Source organism: Lissotriton helveticus, chromosome 10 (genome assembly GCF_964261635.1).
Source record: "Lissotriton helveticus chromosome 10, aLisHel1.1, whole genome shotgun sequence".
NCBI lineage: Eukaryota > Metazoa > Chordata > Amphibia > Caudata > Salamandridae > Lissotriton > Lissotriton helveticus.
The window spans coordinates 181,785,065-181,807,420 of NC_136071.1; the positions used below are offsets into that span (position 1 = coordinate 181,785,065).

At 46.8% G+C, this 22,356-nt stretch overlaps 1 protein-coding gene across 3 annotated transcripts in view; it reads right to left on the bottom strand.

Moving 5' to 3' along the window:
• The window catches only part of SMURF1 (SMAD specific E3 ubiquitin protein ligase 1), a 300,045-nt gene that overhangs the window by 128,067 nt on the left and 149,622 nt on the right, over positions 1 to 22,356 (bottom strand). For 2 of the 3 annotated variants that reach the window (XR_013602082.1, XM_078665047.1), the window contains exons 9-11: positions 21,141 to 21,287; positions 11,469 to 11,667; positions 10,806 to 10,909 (exon numbers count right to left, since the gene is read on the bottom strand). Coding sequence is in view for 2 of the 3 variants with exons in the window: in XM_078665047.1 (XP_078521173.1) it covers positions 10,806 to 10,909; positions 11,469 to 11,667; positions 21,141 to 21,287 (450 nt within the window). In the remaining variant the exon portion in view is untranslated. The remainder of the gene's footprint in view (positions 1 to 10,805; positions 10,910 to 11,468; positions 11,668 to 21,140; positions 21,288 to 22,356) is intronic. The other variant, XM_078665048.1, reaches the window with a different exon arrangement.

The window sequence follows — 22,356 nt, forward strand, 5'->3', positions numbered from 1 at the left end:
GTGCTGAAGAAGCCATTTCCAAATTCTTTGAGTTTCTTGAGACGACAGAGTGAGTTCCCCCTTGTTTGTTCAGATAGTGCATTGTGGTGGTGTTGTCTGTTCTCACAAGCACTGGGTAATCTTTGATCCTGGGCAGGAACGCTTTTAATGCCAGGTAAACTGCCCTTAACTCGAGGAGGTTTATGTGCAGTTGGTTCTCTGCAAGGGACCACTGCCCGTTGATTTGAAGGTCCTGAAGGAACGCCCCCAACCTTCCAAAGACGCATCTGTAGTTATCACATGTGGCGGGACTGGAAGTATGAACAAAAGGCCCTGCCGTAGATTTTGTGGATGAAGCCACCAGTTCAGAGCCTTGACAATGGTAGGAGTTATCCGGATGACGTCGAAGGATCCCGTGCATTGAATCCACTGAGCTGATAGCGCCTCCTGAAGTGGACGCATACAAAGGTGGCAGTGTGGAACCAACAGGATGTTCGAGGACATCATCCCTAACAGGGACTTGTACAGGCGCACCGTGATGGACTTTTTGGATTGAATCCGGGCAGCCAAGGTCCTTAGTTTCACTTGACGTTCCTGTGAAGGGAAAGCCTTCCTCTGAGTAGTATCTAGGACAGCTCCGAGGAAAGTGAGACACTGGGACGGCTGAAGGACGGATTTCTCTTCGTTGAGAGTAAGTCCCAGACCATTGAAGAGCCGAAGACAGGTGTTGGAGGACTTGGTCACGCCTGCGAAAGTAGGTGCCTTGACGAGCCAGTCTAAGTACGGGAAGACCTGGTGATGTTGCTCGCGGAGGTACGCTGCTACTGGAGATAGACATTTGGTAAAAATGCGTGGTGCAGACTTTAGGCCGTAAGGCAATACCCGAAACTGGTAGTGCTTGCCCGCCACCTCGAACCCGAGAAATTGTTTGTGGTTCCTGTGTATTGGTATATGAAAATATGCATCTTGAAGGTCTAAAGACACCATAAAGTCGTTCGCATTGAGGAGTTGCAGCACCTCCTGGATGGACACCATACGGAATGACTGTTTTTTGAGGTATTGGTTGAGGTCTCAAGTCCAATATAGGTCTCCATTTTTTCTCCTTCTTTCGAATTAGAAAGAAACGGGAGTAGAATCCCTTGCCTTTATGATTCCGGGGGACTCTTTCTATCGCTACTTTTTTGAGCATGAGGGAGAGTGCCAATTGCAGCAGTTGCAGATTTTGGTGCAGCATTGGGATTGGCAGCTTTTGAGGGGGAGTTTCCACAAACTTCAGAGAGTGTACGAATTGAACAAGTTGGAGGACCCACCGATCCGTTGTAATTTGTTGCCAATTGTGAAGGAAGGACGAAATTCTCCCGCCAACTTTGCAAGGCAGAGAGAAACTGGAGACCTGTGGCAGAGAGAAGTCATTGCCTTCTGCCTGTGTCCTTCTTTCCCCCTCGTCCGCAAAAGGTAGACTTGTTGTAGGACGACTGGTTTTGCTGCTGTCTTTGCTGGTACTGGGGTTTGTATTGCTGATTTGAGCCGTACGTGGATTTGTACCCCGGATAGGCGCCTTTAGAGGACTGACCTCTTCCTCTGGAGCCCCGAAAGGAAGGATTCTTGTATTGGAGAGTTCCTGGAGCTTTTGCGGTATCAGTATCTTTGTTGATACCCTGTAGCTTCTCATCAATGTGTTGTCCAAAAAGAAGCGGACCATCATACGGCATGTCCAATACCTTGGTCTGAACTTCAGGCCGGAAAGATGTTGCCTTAAGCCACCCTTGGCACCTCAGGACTGCAGCTCCTGCCAGCTGCCGGAACCCCGTGGATGCGATATCCATCACCACATCAATCATCTCCGAAGCGGAACGCTCGCCTTCAAGGAGAATCTCCTTCTCCTCTTCTTTCTGCTCGTCTTGAAGCGAATTCAAGTATGGAGCGGTATCTGCCCACATTTGACGGTTGTAGCGTCCCAACAGTGCTAAAGAGTTTGCTGCACGCACCGTTAAAGCAGACATGGACGAAAACCTCTTTCCTATGTTGTCCAGCTTTCGACCCTCCTTGTCTGGCGGCGCAGCCAATGCAGCCGATGGATTTTTTGACCTGCGCTGCGTTGCCTGGGTAATCACAGAGTCTGGCTTTGGATGACCAATAAGGCAAGCTGGGGCTGTGTCAGGAGCTTTATACTTATTGTCCAGTCTGGGCAGCACTGGAACCAGAGGTGAAGGGTTTTGCATTATTTTCTCCCCTTGTTCCCAGACGTAATCAATGATGGGAATGGACCGTACAGCCTTTTGGAATGGTTCCTTAAAATCATAAAGGACGCAATCCTGTGGTGTTGCCATTACTTTGAGTTTGAAGCGCAACGCTGCTCTCTCTAGGATGTTGTGAAATTCCCCCAATGTCTTCCGGGGGTGAATCCGCTTGTGGCTGTACAGGGGATGCTGGACCTGGAATCACATACTCATCCCATTCGTCTTGTGTGTCCTGGAGCTCCCCTTCCTCTCGTTGTTGGTCCTCTTCTTCGTCTTCCTCATCAGAGGATGGCAGAGGACGCGAACGAGCCGGATCTGGTTGAAGGACTAAAGGAGCAGGCCGAGGCGGTGGTGTCACAACTCGTGGTGCCACCACTGGCTGAGGCGGAGCAGTGGACGGAAACCTCTGTTTGTAGTCCGCAATGAGAAACTGCAGATCTGTCACTGTGGATGCTGGGAGACACACCATAGGCTGTTGAGGAGGCGGAGGAGGTTGGAATTCCTCCTGGTACTCCAAATCATCCTGCCCTAGTTCCTCATAATCTGAGCTTTCGTGAAGTTTTACGCGTAGTTCAGATGGGCTTTAGCTTGTTGGAACATAGAGTCCTCATTGGAGTCCTCATTATCCAGAAGATGAGCAGGGGGGAATGGCTGGACCCTGCTCGGAGAGGTCAACTCCGGCGTGAGAGTACGCGTAGTCATCCTGAAGTGCGTATAGGTACACTTCAACAATGGAGGCGACTATCGTGGTCGAACTCGTCGACTGAGCGGTCGTCGATGGGGGAACGTCGACAGTTAACCCAGATTCCGTCGTCGACGGTGTCTTCTTCGATGACGACGTAGTCGACGGCTTCGTCGACGCAGGTGTCGCCGTCGACGGGCCAGTTGGTGTCGACGACGATGACTTCATCGATGATAAACTTGTCGTCGACGATGGAGCCTTTATCGCCGATGACGATTTCGTCTACGATGAGGCTTTCGTCGACGTCGATGGCGCTTTTGTCGATGACGACGGTTTATACTTCGTCGACGACGAGGCACTTGTCGACGGAGGCGGCGTCGACGAATTTTTAATAACAATTAGAGATGGAACAGACCTACCCGTCGACGACGAGAATGTAGTAGTCATTGACGTTGATGTTAAAGAGGACGCCATCGATGTGGAGATAGTGGCTGTTGACATTGTCACAGGCAGAGCTGAAGATGTCAAAGGTTTCTTGAAGGCAGGATCTTGTGGTGAAACCTTCACAGCAACAGCCTTAGAACGAACCTCTGAAGACTTGGGCGTCTTCTTTTGAGGTGGCTGCAAAGATGGTCCTGGGGATGACGTTCTAGGCCTTTTGGGAGAAGAGTGTATACTCCTAATGGAACACTCACTCTCACCTGAAGAGACTGGCTGGTCCTTGTCCTGGAGTCTCTGAAGCCAAATCAGCAGGCAGCCCTCTCTGTCCTTGAGAGTTTTGGCTGAAAAAGTGCGGCAGACTTTACAATCCTTTGCTGAATGGTCAGGGTATGGACAGTAAAGGCAGTCTTCATGCCAGTCATCCACATGAAGCCTCTTTTTGCCACAAGAGGCACAAGGTCTGAAAAGTCCCTTTTTTAGAGTATCAGCCATGGCTAAAAGAAAGATCCTTCACAGAATGATAATTCTGAGACAAATATGTGGAAAAAATCCAGAAATACAAAGAAACTGAGCAGAGCTCAGAGGAGACTCCCTTAGCACGACGTGGGGTAGAAAATCTGAGGGACTAGGGCTCCTTCTTCCAGGAAGGTTCTAGAGGGTGGTGATATCGGATTGGCTCTTGGCCAAAGTTTGGTCCTTTTTACAAAAGGACATGGATATGTTACTAATGAGAGGCCTCTGGCCTATTGCTAGGTATTGAATATGCTACTTACCAGTATGCATCGGTTCTTGGCATGTAGGGCTGCTGACATTCATATCTATAGCATAGATCGCCGCCTAGTGTTGGGTCCGGATGATTGCACATTGTTGTCCTGGAAGAGTCTTCGAAGTATCACGAGATAGGTGGCTCCTCCCCTGGACTACAGTGCGCATGGGCATCGACTCCATCCTCAGATTGTTTTTAGCCATTGTGGCAAAGATGGAGTGTAACAGTGTAAGCAATGGCCATGCTAAGAGTAAGTGTAAAAAAGTCTGCAGCCGCTACAGGCGCCGGGGAGGAGGACGGGCGATATGAATGTCAGCAGCCCTACATGCCAAGAACAGATGCATACTGGTAAGTAGCATATTCAGTTCAAGGCATGTGGGCTGCTGAATTCATATCTATAGCATAGAATACATAGCAGTCCCTCCATTAACTGCGGCCGCCTGTGCCAGCTGCAGAAGTCTGAAAAAGTGTTTTAAGAACAGCCTGCCCTACAGCTGCCTGCTGCTTGGAGTGCACATCTACACAGTAATGTTTAGTAAATGTGTGTGGTGTAGACCATGTGGCTGCTCTACAAATATCTTCCAAAGGAATATTACCAAGGAAAGCCATGGAGGCCCCCAACTTGCGGGTGGAGTGGGCTCTGGGGGGGACCGTTAAGGTGCGCTTAGCCTTGTGATAGCAGATCTGAATACACTTAACGATCCACCTGGCTATCCCTGCTTTGGAAATGGGGTTGCCTTTGTGCTGGGCTGAGAAGGCCACAAAGAGCTGTTGTGTCTTCCGAAAGTCCTTGGTCCTATCGATGTAGTACATCAAAGCCCTTTTGACATCAAGAGTGTGGAGCATTCTTTCGGCCACTGTCTCTGGGTTTTGAAAGAATGCGGGCAGTTTAATGGTCTGATTGACATGGAACTGCGAAACCACTTTAGGAAGAAATTTAGGGTTAGTGCGCAGCACCACCCTGTTGGTGAATTTGAATAAATGGCTCTTGTACAGTGAGCGCCTGCAGCTCACTAACAAGTCGTAGAGACGTAATGGCAATGAGAAAAGCCACTTTCCAAGTTAAGAACTGAATCTCACATGAATGTAAAGGCTCAAAAGGAGGGCCCATCAACCTGGTGAGGACCACATTGAGGTTCCATACAGGAGCTGGCGGGGTCCTGGGAGGGATGACCCGCTTTAGTCCTTCTAGGAAGGCTTTAATGGTAGGCACTCAGAAAACGGAGAGATGCTGCCTGTTTGAGATAAGCCGCTTTGGCGGATAAGTGTATCCGAATGGAAGCATATGCTAGATTGCATTTGTAAAGATGTAACAAATAGCATATGATGGTGGGAATGGATGCATCTAGCGGGTTGATGTGGTGTTCAGTACAGTAAATGACAAACCGCTTCCATTTCGCTGCATAGCAGGCCCTAGTGGTGGGCTTCCGCGCCTCCCGAATGATATCCATGCATTCTGGGGGCAAGTCAAGGTAGCCAAACTCTAAGACCTCAGGAGCCAGATCGCCAGGTTGAGCTGTTGCGGATCTGGATGCTGAATGTCGCCATGGTTCTGCGTCAAAAGCCTGGGTGTGAGGTGCAGCCTTTGATGCGGTACCACGGAGAGTTCTAGAAACGTGGTGTACCATGGTTGGCGTGCCCACGTTGGAGCAACCAGGATGAGCGTCAGAGTGTTGCTTTAGCTTTTGTGCCACCAGCGGTATGAGAGGTGCTGGGGGAAAAGCGTACGCAAATCTGCCTGACCAGTTCATCCATATCGCATTGCCCTGCGACTGTGGGTGAGGGAACCTGGCGGCAAAGCTTTGGCATTTTGCGTTTTCCATTGTGGCGAATAGGTCTATCTCTGGATGACCCCACTGCTGGAAGTACGGGCGGAGTACTGATGGATGTATTTCCCACTCGTGCATTTGGTGGCTGTACCTGCTGAGCAGGTCCGCCATCTGATTGTCCTTGCCCGGGAGGTGTACCGCCATGAGGAAGATGTTCCTCTGAATGGCCCACTTCCACATGCTCTGAGCCAGATGAGACAACTGTGGAGAGTGTGTACCTCCCTGCTTTTGGATGTAGTACATGGCCGTCATGTTGTCCGTCCGGATCAACACGACCTTGTTGCACAGATGTACTTTGAATGCCTTCATCGCCTTCAGTTCTAGGTAGTTGATGTGCATCTTTTGCTGCGTCGTCCATAGTCCCTGCACCGTGTAGTGGAGTACATGAGCTCCCCATCCCTGGAGAGATGCGTCCGTCGTCAGGATAATCTGTGGCACAGGCTCCTGGAACGGTCAGCCCTTGCAAAGGTTGTGTGGATTCCACCAATGCAGAGAGTTGTATGCCCGACCGGTCACCAACACTAGGTCTTCAACTGTCCTTGAGCCTGAGTCCACTGATGTGCCAAGCATTCTTGGAGTGGACGCATATGTAACCGCGCGTGCGGGACTATGAAGATGCAGGAGGCCATCATGCCTATCAACTGCATGAACACTCTCGCTGGAAGTGAGTGTTGCGGTCTGAACTTTTGGACCAGCGACTGGATGTTGTCGATCCTCACTGAATTTGGCTGAGCCGTGGCCGCCAGAGTATCTATTGTCGCGCCCAGATACTGCCGCACATGGGCTGGCTGAAGGTGCGACTTTGGATAGTTTACTGAGAAGCCCAGACCGTGAAGAAGGTGAATGGTGTGGGACATGTCGGCGGCGCACTGCTGGGCTGACTTTGCCTGAACCAGCCAGTCATCCAGATAAGGGTAGACATGGACGTTCTGTCTCCTGAGGTGCGCAGCCACTGTCGCGAGACATTTCGTGAACACTCTGGGGGCCGTGGTCACTCCGAAAGGAGGGACCTTGAATTGATAATGCCGATTTTGAATGGTGAATCGGAGGTATTTCCTGTGTGATGGATGGAGTGGAATGTGGAAGTAAGCATCCTTGAGGTCCAAGGTTGCGAGGAAGTCCCCCTGATTGAGCAACGGAAGAACTTGCTGCAGCGTTAGCATGTGGAAGTGTTCGGAGAGAATATACTGGTTTAGGGGTCTGAGGTCCAGAATAGGCCTGAGGGACCTGTCCTTCTTTGGGATCAAGAAGTACAGGGAGTACACTCCTGTGCCTTCTTCCTCCACTGGCACGAGCTCTATTGCGCCTTTTTGCAGCATGACAAGAACCTCCTGCTGCAATAAGTGCAAATACTCTGTGGACATAGGACGGTGTTTTGGTGGTATGTTGGGTGGAGTGGATGTGAGCTCCAAACAATAACCGAATTGGATAAGCTTCCTGACCCACCTGTCTGTGGTGATGGATTTCCAGACTGGCAGGAACTGCTGGAGTCTCCCCCCGACCGGTGTGGAATGGTCGGGGGGTAGTGACAGGGCGTCACTGTTTGTTGGTGGCGGAGGAACGGGAGTTGTTGTTGCCCCTGCCTCTGCCCTTGGTGCTGTTGCCCCGGTATCCTCCTCTACTTTGCTTGGTGTAAGAGGATTGCGCCCCACCTTTATTGAATTGCGTTTGCTGGGACATCTGGCCTCTGGAAACACCTATTGCCTGAGCGACGAAAAGTGCGCCCTCTAAACTGTTGGGACTGGAGAGCTCCCATGAACTTAGCAGTCTCGGTATCCTTTATTTTTTCCAGGGTGGTATCCACCTCAGGACCAAATAATCTGTCAGGGTTTACCGGCTGGTTGAGGATGGTAGTTTGTATCTCCGGCTTAAACCCGGAGATTCTGAGCCATGCCTGACATCTCAACATCACACTGGTGTTAATTGCCCTGGCTGCAGTGTCCGCTACGTCTAGTGCACACTTAATGGAAGCGTTGGAGAGGAGCTTCCCTTCCTGGATAAGCATCTCCGCTGCCTCTTTATATTGGTCTGGTAGATGTTGCAACAGGGTCTCTAGTGTGTCGTAGTGTGCCCTGTCGTATCTAGCCAAGAGTGCCTGCGTGTTAGAGATACGCCAGATATTGGCCGCCTGAGCTGCTACTCTCTTTCCTGATGCCTCCAGCACTTTGGATTCTTTGTCCGGGGGAGGAGCTTCACCAGTTGTTTGCGAATTCGCCCTTTTGCGGGCATTAGAAACGACCAGAGAGTCCAATGGCAACTGGCCCTTGATGTAGGTAGGATCGCCAGGTGCCGGTCTGTATTTTTTTCAATTCTAGGGTTGACTACCCTTGACCGTGTGGGCTCCTTAAAAATGTCCGCAGCATGTTTTAGGACCCCCTTTAGCATTGGAAGAGTTTTTACAGTTTTTTCAGCAGTTGAAAAAGTGTCAAAGAGGCAGTCCACCTCAACAGGGTCAGCATGCAGCTGAACGTCGTGGTTTTTAGCCGCCCTCTCAATTAAGGCATTAAATGCCGCAGAATCCTCAGTGGGAGAGGTCTTGACGTTGTAGACCTGAGGGTCATGGGCGGGTTGCTGATCCCCTTGGTCTCCTGCCTCTGCCCATGAGTCCTGTTGTTCATCAGGATCCGTGTTGGCAGGAAAGTTTTATTCCTCGTCCTCATCCCCAGCATCCTCCACATCCGAATAAATTGGTGAGGGTGTGGTAATTCTTGGAGTCCGAGGAACCATGGGCTCGACCAAGACTGGTGAATCTGAAGCAGGCTTTTTGCGCTTTAGAGGAATCGTGTATGACTCCAAAGGCTGTGTCGCCGTAATCTTTTTGTAAAGCGTAAGCTTTCCGGTGTTGGCATCGATGAAATGCTCCGACTGCTCTTCTACCAATGGTGGTCGATGCTTCAAGCTCCCAGCCGGGTGAGTTGGCTTCGACCCCGCAGATCCCTGCAGGTGCGCTTCGGGCACCGACCGTGGTGCGAAGGCCTTCGGTGCCACTTTCGGCGGCAACGTGAAGAGGATTGGCGTCGAAGACTTTGACGTTGGGACAGATTGCTTCGGGGTGGAAGGTGTCTTTGGTTCTTCCGCCGAAGCCTTGCCCCTGATACGTTTCAGGGAGTCCGAGACCTGCTTCGTAAAGGAAGCGGACGGTTTCGTCGACCCGACAGACGATCTCGGTCCACTAACATGTGAAGACTCGAGCGTCGATGACTTGGGCTTTTCCGGCCGAGGCGTAGGAGCATCCTTCTTAGGGGCGCTACGCCCTCCTTCCGTGTCAGCAGACGTCAACGCCGACTGTTTCGAATCGGCGGCCTGGGCTACTGGTTTCGGGGCCCCAGTCTTCGGCTCGACGCCCTTCTTGGACTTCGGCTCGACGTCCTTGCTTGACTCCAGTTCGACGCCCTTCTTGGACTTCGGCTCGACGCCCTTGACCAACTTCGGCTCGACGCCTTTGCCCGACTTCACCGGGTCGATAGCTTTCTTCGGCTTGGGTTGCCCAGACACCTCGGAAGACGAGGGCGTCGACAGAGGAGCAGACGTCTTCGGTTTCGATGGCGTTTCAACCACTTTCGTTTTTGTCGACACCGATGGTTTCACTTTCGGTTTCGTTTTCGACAATGGCGGCTCCGCCAAAGCGTCCGTAGCCGGGCCTGGAGGCGGGGCCGTGGATCCTGGTAGTAGGTCTTGGGTAAGGCCGTGTGGCGATCCCTCGACCTGAGCCTTTGTAATTGTTCGAACGGGGCATAGCTCTTCCTCTGAGCTATCTTCCATGGCCCCATAGGCCTCATTGTCGTCTCCTACCTCGTCGACGACTTCTTCTACGTCTAGGCCTTCGACATCCGCGTCGTAGTCGATCTCCTCCGCCGGAGTTGAAATCTGCATCTGAACGTCGTGTTCGTCTGCTTCTTCGCTGTCGAAGATGTCCACCGGTGCCGGTGCCGACTGCCGGGCCTCCAGGCGCGCCACGCGCCGAAGCGTCTTCTTTGAACGAAACCTGGAACAAGCCATACAGCTGGCTTCATCGTGGTCCGGCGACAGGCACTTGTTGCACACCGGGTGGACGTCGATGTGGGGATACTTCGATCCACACACGGGACACTTCTTGAACGGGCTCCGTTCCATGTCGTCGAAGGTCTTGCTGCGTCGACTGGGACTCCATCACAGAAGAGTCACGCGACTCCCTGGATATCCAACTCGGGGACTGAGTCGGAACAGAACCGGGCACCGAACGCAAACAATACAGACGGTTTGAAAAAGGCCTTCGGGCCTCGAAAAAGTTTGTTGATTCCGAACTGGAGATAACGAAATTACATCCAAACCCAATGGCGGAAAAAAACAATCTGAGGATGGAGTCGATGCCCATGCGCACTGTAGTCCAGGGGAGGAGCCACCTATCTCGTGATACTTCGAAGCTCTTCCAGGACAACAATGTGCAATCATCCGGACCCAACACTAGGCGGCGATCTATGCTATAGATATGAATTCAGCAGCCCACATGCCTCGAACATGTCTTTATGACATTACTCTTTTTATATACCGGGGACTCCCACCCCGACGACGGGGAATGATTCAGGCATGTGAATCTATGAAAGATACCCATAATACTGGATAACAAAAACTTAAGGTGCACACAATATAAATACAGCAGAGCCAAACAAAGATGAACAGTTTTCAAAGAGGTTCAACAAGCACATCTCAGTGAGGACTTTTATACATGCCCATTCTGCAAGTGTTGTTATTCTGGGGAAGCTGAATTCAGGTTTAGGAGAATATGCCTACTGCACATCAGAGTATTTTCTTTTACCCCTTTCCATTATAACTTCCCACATTAATATTATTTGCTTCTAAAATAAAGTAAAAAAGGGAAGCCAACTCACCTTGCAACCCCACCATAGTCAAGTCCTTCCTCTCCTCGAAATTTGACCATGAGACGTTTTTTAAGATCCTTTGGCCTCATCTTCATGACCTGTCGATAAGACTCCTACACGAAAAAGGTTACAGCCTCATAAAACTGGCTGGCTACACAAATGATGCACCCAAGAAAATAACCTGGATTTTTTCCTTTTTCTTTTTAGTAGTTAAGTAAAGAGGCACCACACATTGAACTAAAAGGTACAAACAGGACGGAAGACCACAAGCAACTGCACACACCAATGAAAACCAGCACTGGCAAAGCCAATAGGTCTGGCATTGGCGGGCAGCCTTTTGGTTTTGCAAATGTTTGCTTTATTTTGTCATGTCATGTTTCTTACAAAAACTGGCCAAAAGGGAAAATATGTTTTCGGTTCAGGAGGGAAAGATTTCATAACTAGTCCCTGGCACTGAAGGGAACTACTTTGTGTGTGGATGTGCTCCTTAAGAAAAGACAGAACGTGGTGAAGTTGGCCAATGACTGACGTGGGCGGACCCGTCAAACTATATACAAGAATAAACATTTTGATGACTTGCTCTGAATGCAGCTGCCACTAATGTTGGGACAAAAATCAAGTTGGATGTGATGTCATGACATTTTCAAACCCATTCAGATCACAAATGCATACCTCAAAGATTTCTTCTCTAGATACTTCAATGCGACAATGACCAGCTTGTGGCTGCTGTAGTGAAAGTTCGTGTCTTAAGACTTTGAGTTTCTGTACTAAATCCCGTTCATATCTCTGCGCTGGCAGTTCTTCATCTTCTAATGACCCCTCAGTTTGCATGTGCACAGACTGGCTTGGTTCCTTTAACTGCGATTGATTGCTGTGAACATAGTATAGATAATGTTAAAAAGTATCACATTTAAGTTGTCAGTTATGAAGTACATATTTCTGGTAATCTTATGGCCACAGCAAATAATTGACATTTACTTTTTTTAATTAAATAAAATAATGTTGTATAAGCTTTTAGCCATCTTGAGGGATGCTCTACTTAAACAATGAAGTGCTGGTAGCAGGGAGGTGCTTTAAAGGGCTTTGCCACTCCGTCCCCCGCTGAGGGTTCCCTTTTTCTCAAGCCAGCAGAGAAATTGCTGCTGCCTTCCAGTACCAACTCCCTGATTGGCAGTACACAAAATAACAATACTCCCCCCTCACAATAGATTTAAGTAATGTTTGTGCACGATGCATGCTTATTCCATGCCCCTCATAACAAACTTGTTGGAAAATTATTTATATTCTTCATGTGTATGGTCACACTTCTGTACCTCCTTCTGTAGTTACATAACATGTAAAAATCAAGCATACTATCAAACCTAACGTACAAAAAAATTCATGAATAAAAATAAATTTTGTACACACTCTTTTTGGTGGTTTAGTCCATCCACAAATATTTACTCGTCAGACTATACAAAACAATCACGTAAATATATTGCTGACCAAATGTCCACACTGGTAGAAAATAAGTGATGGGGCACCGATAAACAGGCAATACCAGGCTATCTTGCCTCGCTCTCACTCTTCCAGGATTTGTATCAGCTCACCATGGAAAAACGCAAGTCCTTCGAGCCCATCATGGACTCCCTGAGAGCAAGAGAGATCAAGTAACATTGGGGACACCCTTTCAGGATCAACTTCCATGGGAAGGCAAGCTAGATCCCTCGTGTCGCTGCAGGCAGCCAGGAGACTTCTGGGACATCCCATGGATGGCTACCCTGAGGCACCAGTGCTGTTTTGGTTGGGAAATAATGAGGGGGGCGGGCATCACCTTCCACGATCCAAGTCCAGATAGACTCCCAGCCAAATAAACAGAGTAACATGGAGGACACACATCAAATGACACTCCTCATGCAGGCACCAGAAACTTCAGGTAGTGACTTACAATGTCCGGGGATTCCATAACCCCACGAAGGGCCTAAATATTCTGCAGGAACTGACGAGATTTGGTGTGGATGCGTCTCCTATAGAAGACTCATTTGCTTAAAGGCGACCAACACAGAGCCTTGAGCTCTAGAGCCTTCCTGATCCAGTACCACGCTTCTGCCCAGGCTAAGAAGGCAGGAATTGCGATCCTCATTAGAAACATCAAGTAGATCAATACCGATGACTGGTGGTGCTCGGGGAAAAGCAGGGAACATAAGTAGTGATAGGTGCTAGAATACAGGGCAGAAGGCATTTCAACATCCTTGCGGGAGCAACAGACAATCCCCTGCTAATCGGAGACTACCTCAGTAGTGTTATGCACATCACATTGGATAAATCCCAGGAGAGGGTGTGGGTTACACTGACACGATCAGTGGCAGGCCAGGCGCTCCTCACAGACCTGGGCCTGACTGATGCCTGGCGCTATCGACACCCCACTGGCCTACGACTACTCGCACTTCGGCACCACACACAACAGCTATGCTAAAATAGACTACATCTTTGTAGTTCAGCAATTGCTCTCCTGCATTGAGGAGGTCTCTCATGAACGGATAACTGTCTCAGACCATGATTACTCATTTTTGTCTGGCCTCATCCCAGGAGTACAGGCAGAAAATCTGGAGACAGAATGACTCCCTTCGGTGGGACCCGGTGGTGCAGCACGAGGTGACGACTGCTATATGAGAATATTTGCAGCTCAACCACACAGACTAATTACCACCATCAGAGGTATGGGATGCGCTAATGGGCAGTAATATGGGACGTCTTTATGAAAAAGGCAAGTCGCCTTAAGAGAAGGAAGGAACTAGAATTGATCAGCTACGGGAGGGTTTCTTCGGTGCACAAAGGGACCATAAGGACTATCACTGGAGGATCTGGATTGCCCTCGTTGGCCAAATTCGCTCCCAGGAAAACAACAAAGCTAAGTAAATCTTAGCTCAATCTGGTGCCTGATTTTAGGAGGGTGGTAACAAGGCTGGGTCCCTCCTAGCCAATGAACTTCAGGCAAAACGCACCAAGTGATAAATCAGAGAGGTTTAGGATGCAACCTGGAGTCTTTGTACCACAGGCGCCCAAATAGCAGAGGCTTTCCATGAATTCTTATCGCTTTATGCCGCTGAAAGCCCAGAGGTGGGCTCTCAGCAGGGCGAGCTCTTGCAGGAGCTCGCCCTCCAAAGTCTTGCGCAGGAGAATAGCACCACCCTGGATGTGCCCACCACGGAGGCAGAGGTCCTAAGTAATATAAAACACCTTAGATTGGTGGGGGGGGGGGGGGGGGCTTGGATCCGGACTGCTTCATCGCCGTCTTCTACAAGCATACCGTACACACGATAGCACTACTATTGACCATAGCCAATATTATTTTGACCCACTCCTACAGCTTTTCTCCGCAACGGCAGAAACTACTATTTCACTCCTAAGGAAACCGGATAAAGACCCGGTAAAGTGCCAGTCCTATCGCCCATTTCCCAAATGAATCTAAACACCAAAATTAAAGCTAACGTTCTGGTGACACTCCGGAGACCCATTTGCCTCAAATACTACATGCAGACCAAACAGGCTTTGTCCTGACCCGATCCATGAGCAACAGCACCAAACTGGTTCCACATGTTCTAGACTTGGAGAGGAAGCACCACAGGGAGGCAGTATTGCGGTTCCTTGATGCGTACAAGGTATTCGACCAGGTAGATGTTCCACACTGTCGGCAGCATTCGGGGTGCACATTTGGGGGAAAATCAAGGCACTTGGTCTCTGGTCGTGGTAATTCTGTATAAAGAGGGGTACAGACAGGGCAGCACTCTTTTTTTTCCCCAAAGTTGTTTGCCCTTTATCTACAGACTTGTCCCTAGATGGTGGGGGCACCGGGGGGGCAGGGCTGGGGGGGGGGGGGGGGGCGGAGATCCAAAGAGTCCCCTTCCATCAAGACACATTTATGATTTCCGCCTTCGCTGATGAGGGGCTCCTCACCTTGACTGATCCAGTGCAATCTTCTGCCACAGCGGTACGGTGTTTTGGCGGATATTAAAATCAACCTATGGAAGTCTGTTTCTTTAGGTGGGGGGCAGGGGATCTCCATGCTCTCCCCTGGGTTGCAAGGGCTGCCTCTTAAAATGACTGCCCTCCTTAAGACTCTATATTCGAGGAACCCCCTTACGTAAGACAGAGCTAGATCACTGCCATTTACAAAACACTTATCTGTGCCATTAGATACCCAAAACTCAGGTTTCACATGAGCACCTGTCATTCAAAATAGGAAAGGTTGGGGTTCCTAATATTCGCTTCTACTTGGCAGCGCAGGTGACATAAGTAGTGGAATGGCTCCAGGGGGAAACCGGCAGACCAGAATACAATGCCGAGATGCTAGCAGAGCTCCTCTGGCTCTGTAGGCTGCAACGTAGTCTCATCTTTACCTGTCCCGGGTAGAAGGGTCACCCTGGATGCCTGGGACTATCCGTAGCGATGTAAAGGGATTGCTGGGTACCAGTCACTGCTCACCACAATACACAGTGACAGAGACTTCACCTCCTGTATAGAATTAATGCAATTTAGAACATGGATTGAGATTGGTTGTTACCAGCTCAGAGACATGTTTCATAAAGGTAGCGCTCGGACAATTGAGGACATTCAACTCATCCCACCTACTGGAACAAGAAAGATTTCACTACTGGCAAATTCAGCACTGGGTACGTCAGCCTTCCATAAAAGCAGCAGCTACGAGACACCTCACATATTTTGAGAAGTTCTCTAAACCGCAATACTTAATCACTCATATCTACTCCATCTTACTTCTCAACATCATCTCCCCCCCCCCCCCCTCCCCCGGCTGAACTTGGAAATGGGGCACACTAAGTTACTGCTCATCTCACTCATCACAAGAGGCACGGTCATGGCATCAGGAGGGGGAGAACATGTTGAGGATCAGTTCCATACCACCAGGAGTGGACTGTTCTGAAGGTGGATATGCCCACCTTACTGTTGTATGTGAACATAATACAAATGATTGAAATTAGACAGCCAAAACAAATGATTTCACAACTCGTGAACTTTTCTTGCCATCAGGAGGACCCTTGATTATAAGGGATGCACCAAAGTGAAAATAGATCCATCTAGCACAAAAATGCTGCCCATCCAATAAATCTTGCAAATTGACTGCTTCCACAGAAAATTAAGTTAACATAGGGAGAGTAACATTATAGCACCAGACATTTGAAAGTTAAAAAAAAAAAATAAATAAGATCCTTTAACGTAGAGAATGGCGTCCTGGTGCAACCTTTTTCTCCCTTTCACTTTAAAACTCTTTGCATAAACGGGCACTTTGTGTGCGAGTGCTGAAGTGGTAGCCCTTGGATGTAGGAAGCTGGCTCTTTATGTGGTACATCAAAAATCTTATATACCGTGCCAAGAGGCCATGCGTTCCCTTATGAGTGGTCAGGGGCTTGCTATGTAATCGCAAAGTGCTCTGTTAGGGCATGGTGTGGTCGGGCTTAACAGAGAGGAGTGAAAGACATTCGCAAATACACATGATTAATAAAAGACACATGACTCAAGAAGGAGTTTCAAACCAATTTATGAAAAAAGCAAGTATGATATTACATGCTTAGGCATCAGAGAAAAATCGTTCAGGTAGGTAAGTTTTTCAATATAAATTCTTTTCACTTTAAAAAGTGGACCCTTAGTGCAACTTCTGAGTTCTGCAATAATACCCCATGGAAGGAAGGACAAGTTCTGCAAACAGGTGTGGTATAACGACTTACAAGACCAATTTCCAGGAGTTAAGGTGAGTGGTGGTCAAGGTTCAAGGCAACACCAGATCATCACCAGCAGCATGAGGGCAGCCAGGTGCAATGTGCAAAACAGCATTGGGAGACCAACAGGTTTCCATGGAGATCGGCCTCTGAGGAAAGAGGATGCAGGCTCTGGCTGGGAAGCCAGTCAGGGTGCACCAACGGGGGGGTTCAAGGCTTGCAATGCTCAGGGACGTAAGGACACCTGGGGTCCGCTTCTCCACTGCCCAGGGGTTACAGATGCAGTGGTGTCTTCGTTGTCCAATTTCCTTACTAGGAGCAGTCATGGTCAAGGGGGACTGCGTGCAGAAACTGTGGGCAACAGAGTCCAGGAGGCACCCAAGCTCTGGAGAGCTGGGGGACCTTGTTGACACCGGTGGCCCACTTCAACTCGAGCCGGAGGAGATGGATGCAGTGGTGGCTTCAGGTGTCAGGCTTTGGCGGTCCTAGAGGCCTCAGTCTTTGCTTTGGAGCTTCTGCAGGATGCAGGAGAACAGGTCCTGGGTCTTTATCGAAGGCAGGCAGTCCTTCCAAGGTTCTGGTGTCAACTGCTGCAGGAGGAGTTAACCTTGGCACAGTTTTTAACGAGGGATACAGACAGGCCGGCAGGGCTGGTACCAGATCAGCTGTTTTTTCTCTCTGCTCTGCTTTTTCAGCTCTTTGGTGTCTCTCTCTATTTAGGTCATCCGGATGTGCTTCTCTGGTGTGAGGAGCTCAACTAAATTCTGAATTCAGGGGTTAGGGGAGTGTAGGGTAGTAGCCGATGGGAAACTGACCCTTGGGTTCACTACGCACTCTGCATGACCACTTCCTGTGAGAAGTGGGCATAACCCCGTCCCAGAATTTCTAAGTATGCCATCACAAAGATGGCACCTCACAGTAGCCCACCTTAGGGGTGGTGGCACCTTGGGCCCATCATCTGCACCCTGGGAGAGATTTATTCAATCTCTAGGTGCAGAGCTGCAGTCCTGTGCTCTAAAGGAGGAACTGTATTCACCCCCATGGTGCAACTCCAACACAAGCCCTCCAAGCCTGGAGGAGCTTGGCTTGACTCAACTGTGACAATAGGGCCATGGAACATGTTGATTTGTACCTATGAATTAACAGTGCTTCGAGTAGAGTGAGAAGATATTTGTATTATCCCAGGCATGGCAAAAGACAACTGAGGGTGTGCATCAAGCGAGTCAGGAGAGATTCTGTGGAGGACACCCCAGAATTCAATGATAAAGGAGGATGAATACTATGACAAGAGGAAGAGAGGCAGTAATTATCTCTTGATTTTTCTTCCTGATGAACTCTATCTCTTGGGGATATGTACATGCTTATACCAAACGAAAGGACGCGGATGCAGGAGTAAACTCATACTGGTGGTTTGAGAGGTATGCAGTGAATAAATGTCAGCAAGCACTATGTGGGGAGGCGAGTTGCTGCAAACTGTTGATAGCGGAAGTCTTGAAGATGGAGATTTACAAAGAGAATAATCCCATAGAGGCAATATGAACAGCGAGTAGCTCACAGCCAGAAATAGTGGTCTGACAACGAGGCTTTCCATCTGAACTAGAATTCTGGCCACTCCAGCAAAATCCAGGCTGATCCTAAAGATTGCCTTTCCAGGAGGCAAGCACAAGGAATGGACTACTGGCATGTAATCCTATTTCGCCTTATGGATAGTCTCTTAATTCAAAAACTGTGGAATATATCTGAGCACAGTCCTGAAATCTATTTTCAAATGTTGATATACATTTTTTACTGGAATACCCAACTGATTTATTTTCAATACGACAGTGCCATTTCTGAAACTCTCAAAGAATGACAGTGCCATTTTTAAACGGCAATTACTTTTCTTTCCTGCAGCAGTCTAGTCAAAGGGGATCTTTCCCCACCCCCCCCCCGTTTGCATTTTTTAAGCTTAAAATATTTATAGAGTGGTATTTCCATTCAAATATTTATTATGATAGAAGCTGCTTAATTAGAATCATTTAAGAACAAAGTATACTCCTATACTCAACAGTTTTTGTTTAATATGCATTCCAAATTGCTAAAAATCCATTTGAAGGATTTGTTATTGAATCCAACCCAGAAACTAAAAGAGACAATACAGTCTTACAGTATATCAGTGAGATTTATAAAAAGATTAAAGAGCACCCTAAATGAAATTAGTTAATTTAGATAACGAATCCTCTGAAAAACAGCTAGAGTTGCTGTAAGGAGTACTTATTAGCTTACAATACTCCATCCTCAATGTTTATAAAAAGGAAGCCCTGCATTTCAATTTTGCTAGAGACACTACATGAGGCTGCATTGTCTTTTGCATCTAATCGAAGTGGTTGTGAGGTCTATGTGGATCATGGTTTTAAAAGAGGGGCAATGGAAGTTGACAGCTAGCTGGCAATAATGGTGAAATGAGTCCCCAAGTTGTCAGGATCTGTAAAGTCCTACTTCGAGTAAGGAAACCAACACTGCAGGAGGTGACCGCATTATAGTTCCGTTGATTTGCGATGACAATTGTTGTACTAATGCAATGAGATTGTTGAAAATGATGAAGATTGCACTGCACTTTATTATTCTTTGTCTGTTGCTCTAATTTTTATTTATACAAAAAAAAGATTTATAAAAAAAAAAACTTTGCAGGAGGTTCCCTGATAATGTAGGTAATGTTTGGGATAAGACATGTACGTATTTCAAAATAAACAATTACCTGCCAGCTCTTATTACCTTGTATAATACTATCAATGTATTTTAACAAGGTCTGGTAGCAAATACATTGTCATGCATCTGATAATGCAAAGGAAAAAAGCAACAAGGGGTGAATGCTCCCAACTGATGCTACAAGCTATCCTACTTTCATGAGTGGGTGGCCCCAGAGTCAAATGACTTTACAGAGTACATGTCCAGAGATTTGAAAACAGCTGAATAGTCAGGAGTATATATTTGTTTGGAATCTCTCTTAACCAATTACTTCTTTAAAGTAAATGCTAATTAAAATGACATGAGTTTCAAGATCACTGCTATATGGGTTAGGATAATACGGACTGCATTCCAAGGTCACAGAGTAATCTGTATAGAACTCTTATGTCACCATAAACAGGCAAAAAAAACAATCCTGATTGCTTCCTGTGCATATCTCCACTGAATGCCCTTTACTAAACAATATACTAAATAGGGCTAAAATAAAATAAAGACTGCACTTTTACCAAATATTCCACTAATTCTCACAAATCAGTTAGGGAAGTCCCATGTTCCTCCACTTTCAGGTGTGTTCCCTTTAACTTGGAATTGAAGTAGCTTTTTAAAAATACCTGTGAGCGTCTGTTCTTCGAGACTGGCTTTCTGAGATCCTTTGTGTTGGACCTACGAAGCTAGTCTTCATGATACATATATGCCGTTTTAAAAAAAAAAACTAAATATTTTAACTGCGAGGTATAAAGCAAACCATATTTTTCTAGGATTGTAAATGTGCATACAGTTTAAAACATAAGTAAATACTTAGCATGCTGTTATTTGTTTATATGTGGAGTCCAATTACAAGGCACATGGTAATGTAATGTTCCTCTATATTAATTATTTGCACACCGATAAAAATAAAAAAAAGACTTGGACACAAAATGGAAATTAAAATTGAGGTGAACAATTTTTATTGGAAAACGGTTATGTTAAATAATGAAATTGAACCTTCAGCAAAGCTACTGTGTTTCTGAACTGAAAATCACAGACATCAAGTCAACTTAACTTCCTTGTAAACAGCTGAACCCAACAGAGGTCAATCCACTCAAGTATCTGCACAGAGGTAGCACCATAACACAAACATTCTAAAAAAACATTCTTCCACAGCTACCCAAAATCATTTTACACTTCCATTCTTGGTCACATACTTCAACATAACTCACAGAAAATTGAAAGCAGTCTTACTACTATATCGCCAACTAATGTACTAACTATAGTTAGTCTTCTAGTATAACCCTACCTCTCATTGTGAATGCTTTAGAGCACACCTTATCCGTAACTAAATTTGCCAACATATATTTAAACAAGATCCAAGTAAGTCATTTCCTTTCCACACCATTGCAAGTTCAAACTAATTTCCAAAGGCTTCTCACATCATGTCTTTCTTTCAAAACTTAGTTCAGAAAATTCAAAACTTTCTACAAATGCCTTCCTTGCATGGTCTTCCTTCATTTCCCTCACATTCTATGTTATCAAATATTTACCACTACTATCTTTTCAAATCTAGAACTATTGCCCCACATCTTTAAACTCATTCTTTTTCTGTTACACTTATACTCCGTATTGTTCGTCTGACTAGTTCACTTAACTATTTTACCTTTAGCCTCTCAAGTCTAAACATTTTGCCAAAAGCCCTGAACCTGCATTTCAACTAAAATCCCAACTGAATGCAACTGCCTTTTTAACAATTCCCTGTAAATTGTTCTGGATTGCCTTTGCACCTATTCCAACACACTTATTGAAGGAAAGCAGCAATCAGAATGCCCTTCCTCCAAAAACATGGAAAATGTCATACAGAGACCAACAATGTTGCAATGGAGAGTGGCAACTCATTCTCCATTTACTGAGAACAGGTTTATTTACTTACTTCATTATGTGATGTAATCTTGGGTCTGTGAACTGTGTCGTTCTATTGTTGTGATCTACAAAATAAATACGTCCAGACACTGTGCTTCTAACTTCCCAACCTGGTGGCAAAGGTCCCAAGTCGTCACAATTCACACTGTTAAGGTCTCTGATATGAAGGAGGACATAATTGTGATTACTAATTGAAAATTAAAACAAACTCACATTTATACAAACTCAAATAAATAAAATGCAAGACAATGTTATTTTAAAGAATATTGGATGAGTTAGTGACTGGTATGGTAAAGGTACTTATCCCTCAATCCCATTAGCTTAGTTTACTCTTATTTGGCACTCAGAACTACAACAAATAGTGTAAAGCAACATTAAAGATGTAGATTCAGTGAAAAGACAAAAGTAGCGCCCAAGACATCACAACTCCTTTGAGGCATGACATCACATGGCTACCACTAGTCTCACCCTTTACCTCAAACATTATTCTTTTAGCACATCAGAGCAAGGGTAAGGGCTGCTGTGGAAGCTAAAGGAGCTAAATTTGTCGCGCAGAGCTTTGCTTATTCGTTGTTCTTGAATTGTCTACATGATCTGAGACCAATGGTTGGAAGGACAGAGCCAGAAGTGCTGCACAACAAATTAAAGGCTGAGTCATCTACAACTAGCCACCCTTAATTGATGCTTATGAGCAACTTCATATGTTTTCCCATGAAATAAAAACTCTGTAGTTATCAGAATCCAATAATCATTAGAATGGCTCGAAAGTGAGGCGGTTAACACGTTAAATGGGTTACATACTTGCCAATAAAAGGTTAGTATACAGTACAGAGCAGTTTAGAGGGAGTGTTCAAAAAATATTTTAAGCGGTTTGCAAGTAGCAATCCGGCAAACTACCACCCAAAAACATTAAAACAATCACTATTCCCTGGTCTTGCATGTTCTTTAATCACTCTCTGCTCTTAAGTCAAATTAATTTCACAATGAAGCAAGCATTCGTACTGCCACTGTTTAAGAAACTTTTTTTATTTTTTAAATCTGTTGAACCCTTCCAGATTTCCTCCCTTCGCATGGGTCCCATTGGCTCATAAGCCTCTGGAACATGGGGCATGTTAAGAAATCTCATCTTCCAGGGGTGGAGAAAGCCTGTTGGACAGCACATGTGTTATTAACTATAATTGATTAATCCAAATTCACTGTGCTGGGTGACCGGCGACTGGAGAATG